The 5,815-nt window shown below is 44.8% G+C and overlaps 1 protein-coding gene across 1 annotated transcript; it reads right to left on the reverse strand.

Moving 5' to 3' along the window:
• Positions 1-206: 206 nt before the first annotated feature.
• LOC117750024 lies at positions 207-1,595 on the reverse strand. The gene is made up of 7 exons (XM_034560867.1): positions 1,495-1,595; positions 1,278-1,352; positions 949-1,058; positions 786-866; positions 636-689; positions 468-536; positions 207-366 (listed from the first exon to the last, which is right to left on the reverse strand). Exons 1-7 carry the CDS (start codon positions 1,593-1,595, stop codon positions 209-211), a joined length of 648 nt encoding a protein of 215 aa, XP_034416758.1. The 3' UTR covers positions 207-208.
• Positions 1,596-5,815: the final 4,220 nt, after the last annotated feature.

Consider the following 5,815-nt stretch of genomic DNA (forward strand, 5'->3'; position numbering starts at 1 on the left):
GAACGCCGCTACACACATCTTGTATATAACAATTACTATCATAACACACAGTGCAGAGTAAGAGTTATTACAACTAAAAACACACACAAGCATTCATGATTGAAAAGCTACATTGTTAAAGCAAAATAAAAATGACAAATATGTATTTAAATACAAGAGACAAAAACAAAATCAATCTGGACACAAATACCATTCAAAATAATCTTCCTCATCCAGCTCCTCGTCCCAGCCCACACGTGGTGTGATACCAAGTGTGGCAGCGGTCACCCTGGACCCACGACACCAGTCCCTCGGAGCTCTCGGGAGGGTCGGGTTCCTTGCACCGGCCACACTCCCAAACGGTGTCCATGTCTTCAGGAGTGTGACCTATTCACAGAATAAAAAAAAAAAAATCTACTTTTAATTAAAGAAAATGATCAGATTTTCATGGGTTGGCATACAAAGAAAGTTAACATTAAGTAGACTACCGGTGGATGTCGTGGGTCCAGCAGACGAGGAGCTGGATGATGATGGTCTGGTCTCTGCAGGTTGGAACGCTGTATGAATAACAGAAAAAGCATAACCGTGTTTTGTTTAGTCTTCATCATGACTAATGTCACCATCATGTTTTTTTTCAGGTTACATAAAGCATTTACAGTGAGAGGGAGAGGAAGGCCTTTGGTCACATCCCGCTGCCGATGTGGAAGGCTCTAAAATAAGAATCATATTTTATTATAACAATACTAAAATACATATTGCATTCAGATTTCTGTGTGAATCCAAATGCAAAATAAGTGTGCGCTTACCAGGAGACGGGAGAAGGTGGCAGTGTTCCTCAGCAGGCAGGCTGGGGAAAGGGGATGTTGGGATGAAGGGCAAGCACGGTCCTGGGTGAGGCTTGATGGCGGTGATTATAAATGGCCAGAGCGTGGGCCAGGACCGGAGGCATCGTCAGTGGAAACCCATAACCTGCAGAGTACAAGCAGTACTCCACCAGGGAATCCTCATCTTCAGGGCTGAGGAGTGTCCTCTGACCAGTCAGCCGCGTCCACGGCCAGGGCTTCCGCACTTTGCTGCTCCTTATGCGGACACGTGAAGCGTTTGTGACCCACGTCTCCACACTCAAAACATCTAATCTGCCCCGAGCTCGCGTACACCGTGTACGACCCGTCCCCGTGTTTCACCCGGAACGACACCTCCAGGGTCTGAGTCGGCGAGTCCAGGAACATGAAGGCCTTAGTTTGCGGTCCTTACAGCCCAAACTGATCATTTTAAGTCCGCTAGCGAACTTTCCAAACCTGCGCAGTTGAACTTCTAGCAGCTCGTTCGGTATAAACGGCGGAACACCGGAGACGGTGACCCGCGTGGTGGAGCTGAGAGCGGGGACACCTGCACATAGCTGTCCCTGATAAACACGCCACTTTCCACCAGCTTGTGGACACCAGCCTCGCTCTTCACGAACACGACCACCGCCTTGTTCATCCTCGAGGCGAAGGAAAGGTTGTCGTGTCCGACCTGCTCCCCGACAGCACCTCCTCCACCGACACGCTGCTGTCCGGCGGAACTACCCGGGCTCCCTGCCGGAGGGTCGGGCGTGACGTCTCAGAGGACGCCATCCTCCCACACAACCCCCCAAAACACACTAATACCTGCTCTGTATCTCACCTGATCATGCGCGAAGACGGAAGAACAGACAAGAGCCCCGAAGCAGTGAACATCCACTCAAACTTTGCGCCACGCTCACTCACACAACCGGAAACGGAGAGAGGAGAAGAGAGAGAAGAGAGTGAGATTAAATAATGAGGAGAGGTGAGGAGAATGAGATTAAATAATGAGGAGAGGTGAGGAGAATGAGATTAATCAATGAGGAGAAGAGTGAGATTAAATAATGAGGAGAGGTGAGAAGAGTGAGATTAAATAATGAGGAGAGGTGAGGAGAGTGAGATTAAATAATGAGGAGAGGTGAGGAGAAGAGTGAGATTAAATAATGAGGAGAGGTGAGGAGAATGAGATTAAATAATGAGGAGAAGAGTGAGATTAAATAATGAGGAGGTGAGGAGAGTGAGATTAAATAATGAGGTGAGGAGAAGAGTGAGATTAAATAATGAGGAGAGGTGAGAAGAATAACCACTAGTTATACTTGTTGTGGAAGTCACAAAAACGTGGGAACATCAAACGCCCTCCTGTTTGGGTTCATAACACCATCCGTAGCCGCACACAGCTCGTGAATTTCACAGACTCCTCAAGGAACTCCATCTGGTTTATCGTTACGTTACCGTTTCCGCCATCCACCCTGGAAATAACCACTACTGCTTTATACTTGTTGTGTAAATTCCACATACGTGGGAACATCAAACTCCATCGTGTCTGGGTTCATCCGTAGTCCCACAACAGCGTCTGAATGACGGCTGCTATCAGCGCTACTTCAGGGGGACCGGCAGAAGTTTGATTCAGCGACAGCGGTGATGACGGGCGGAGCTTCTCAACGCTGATTGGCTGACGCAACTATGACTCAGGCGATTTTGTAGCCGGAGTTGGGAAATTTCAACTCGCGCAAATTCGCGCCGCGTCCAACGCTCTGTTCGCACCGCCACAAAGCGTCTATCGCGATGCCTCCCGGCTGAAAAATCGCATCTTCGCGACCCGTCGCGTCTGTGCATTGACTTTGCATGTAATCTGGTCGCGTGAATAATTTGCGTCACGTTTGGTGTGAACGCGGCATAAGGGCAGCAATTTGGATGAACATTTTCACTTAAACTTTGATAATGCTTTCCCTGCAGCCTTCTTTCAGATGAGTTTCTACATCATCAAGTCATTCTTGAGGGTCTGCAACTTGGGTGACAGTTTACCACTTTCTAGACCAAGTAAAATCTTTTGAGTGAATTCAAAAGTGTTGGTCAGTGCTTTGGGGTAGCTGAGGTGTAGTGCATAGATCAGTCCAAAGATTACCAGGAAGGCATCGCCAAGTCTGGGGAGGCTGACCATGGCATCTCTTTCAATGATGACAGAGACTCTCACAGGGTGGTAGTGAACTGGACTTGTGTCATGGTCACTGATGACAGTAAGGAGGCCCACTGCAACACCATCAAGCTCTGGCTCATCAGACTCGTCCTGAATGAATGAAAAAGAGATACTAATCACAAACTAACACATGGAACAGAACAGATTACATATAATTTATCTTTCTTTAACCAAGACCCATTGACAACCAATACCCCTTTTACAAGGGAGACCTGGGTCTCATTGTAAGAGGTGAACAACACAAGAGCCATGTTCTGCACACACGAATCAGCCAAATTACCAGAGAATCTAAGTGGTGTGAGAGACTGAAACCAAGCTAAAGGACATTTACAGGAAAATGTTTTACTGAACATCTTATCACTTGCCAATACAGTTCCTTTGTAGTGAGGAGAAAGAAAACAGACCATACACAAACTGTATGGGTAGACTAAACAAAGGTAAGTCCTAAAAGATATTAGTATTTTTGATGAACTGTTTACATAACACACAGTATAATCTGTTAGTGATTTAAGGAGACTCACTGTGCAGGTTCTGAAAAATCCAGAAACATCCTCGCACAGATACACAGGAAGGGCATGGAGAACAGTAGTGCGCTTGGTGTGGATGTCATGGATTTCCTAATCAGATAAAAAACAGAATTGTACATACTGAAGAGTTTACTGAACAAAGCTGATTTTAAACAGTCCAATCAGAACATATGTCCACAAATAACATATTCACATCTTTAATGCAATCAGACAAATGACAAACACAAAGTGGACTACTTGCAAAATTCACAAAGCTCATTTGAGTCATTGAACCTGTTTGAAGTTCCACCGGTTCAACCTATGAAGTGTATAATAATCCATTTACCTGTTCATCGTGGATTTTTAAAATTTCAACCAGAGCATCTGCTGTCTTCCCAGTTTTTGATGCCTTCTGTCTGAATAAGGTCATCAGTCGAGGAAGATGGCGGTCAAGCTCAGCATAGAATGTGTTGGGCAGGTTCTGATTCGTAATCCGCTGGAACTCTGCATACAACTACATTGAAATAACAGTAGGATGAGAATACAGCAACAACACTTATTTAAAAAACTGTTCAATTTGTAGAATCTAGCACACAAAGCAGAAAATAGGGGCCAAATGAGTAAGAATCACAATCATTTTCACTTAAAAAGAGAGAGCTGATCCATATTAACTCAGACTCTATTTTGAGAGCAGGCCAGAGGTCCATGAGCTCGTTCACTGGTGGGCAGGACATCACTATGGTCTGTCGGCGTAGGGGAAATGTGGTCTCCATCATCTTTCTAATGAGGGGCAGGCTCTTCTCAGTCTTCTTGACTTCTTCAACATTTGTCTGCCTCAACTGCTCAAGGCTTGAAGGATCCTTTCCTTGGGGAAAGTTGGGTAGGAAGTTGACTTCTGCTCGCTTGGGTCTTTTAATGTTGGAATGTGAAGATTCGTTTTCAGGATTACTTCTACTTCTTTTTCCAGCATTAACAGTTACCTCCTGACATCCAGCCCGTCTCATCTTGTTCCTGTAATTGCCCATCTTAAACTTGATGCTGTTTTTCCATCCATTCCATCCAGTCTCAGATCCTGCTTCCTTCAAGCAGGGATGTTTGGCTACAAGAGCCTCAGCAGCCTTCGCAATCTCTTTATCACTCGGGTAAGCCTTAAAACCATATATAGCCGATGACAGCTTTTCTAAAATGTCGTGCTTTAGGTCTCTTGTCAATTTAAGGTGTGTGTTGTTCTTCTCATATTCCGCATTTCCGTCTCTAAGTTTCAGTTCAACATCAAATGCAAATATGGGAACAGGAAAAGGACCTGGAGGCCACCTGCTGAGACGCTCAGGAGATGACACATCTGAAAGTTGAACAGTAGATGCAATAGAGCTGGAGTCTTGTGAAAGTGAGATGTGCACAACAGCTTTTTGTGGCAATTCCTCAATGTCTGCAAGGGAAGTAAGTTTCCCTTCAAAGTCTGGATCTTCATAAAGCAAATCGAAGTCAAAGTTGATTTCCAGCTGTTCTTTTATAATGTTGATCAGTGCATCAACAGAGGCGGGTCGTGAGCTGAGTTTTAATTTTCTAGCCTGGTCTGGCTCAACAACACGTAGAATCATTGGTTGTGGGGATGCAGCCGCCATTGTGCTAATGAAAAGACAAAATCAGGTTGTTAAGAGTACCGCTGATAGTATATACAGCTTATAAATTGCTTAATTCAACAGAGAGTGAATAAAGACACAATAACTGATAAATAAAAGAAATTCATTATTACCTGAACTCAGTTCTGTCTCACTTGAATGAACCGCTTGGGGGTCCGCAGCAGCGAGCCGTCTATCTTGTATGCTGAGAGAGGGACTGTATCATTCAGACCAGACTGCAGGTGGATCGACAGGCTTGTGTCTGCAGTTGACAGCTCATAGGACCGTATATGTTCTACATACCAGGAGTCATAATCACAACACAGAAAAGATACATTGTGATTCACAAGGAAGATCTGTTCTATTTTGCTAAATTTAGACAGTCCACCGCTGACTCCTACAGACAGAAACATTCCACAGACATAGTCTGTGCCATCGATGGTCACATTTGATGTCTTGTAGATTGTGTCACTAGTTGTTTGTTCTCTAATGTGTACTTGAGCAACCTCTGGTAGAGCTGAAACCAGAACAGAGTCAATCCTGGATGCCTGAGTTCTTGGCTTGAAAAATGATGGTGCAGAAAGATGATAAGCCATCATGTGTTGGTGTCTGATTGCCATTGTCTTCAAAATATTTTTGAAGTTTTGAGCGTCATGCACCACTCTTTTGAAAAAGCGATGCTTGGCC

The sequence above is a fragment of the Cyclopterus lumpus genome, chromosome 21 (assembly GCF_009769545.1).
Source record: "Cyclopterus lumpus isolate fCycLum1 chromosome 21, fCycLum1.pri, whole genome shotgun sequence".
Classification (NCBI taxonomy): Eukaryota; Metazoa; Chordata; class Actinopteri; order Perciformes; family Cyclopteridae; genus Cyclopterus; species Cyclopterus lumpus.

What these genes read in the sequence shown, in the direction of transcription:
- LOC117750024 (XM_034560867.1), bottom strand. Translation starts at nt 1,595, where the DNA reads ATGGCGTCCTCTGAGACGTCACGCCCGACCCTCCGGCAGGGAGCCCGG. An exon ending in GAGGTGCTGTCGGGGAGCAG is followed by an intron (nt 1,353 to 1,494) that starts GTCGGACACGAC and finishes CCCCGCTCTCAG; the next exon opens with CTCCACCACGCGGGTCACCG. An exon ending in TGGACCCACGACATCCACCG is followed by an intron (nt 367 to 467) that starts GTAGTCTACTTA and finishes TTCTGTGAATAG; the next exon opens with GTCACACTCCTGAAGACATG.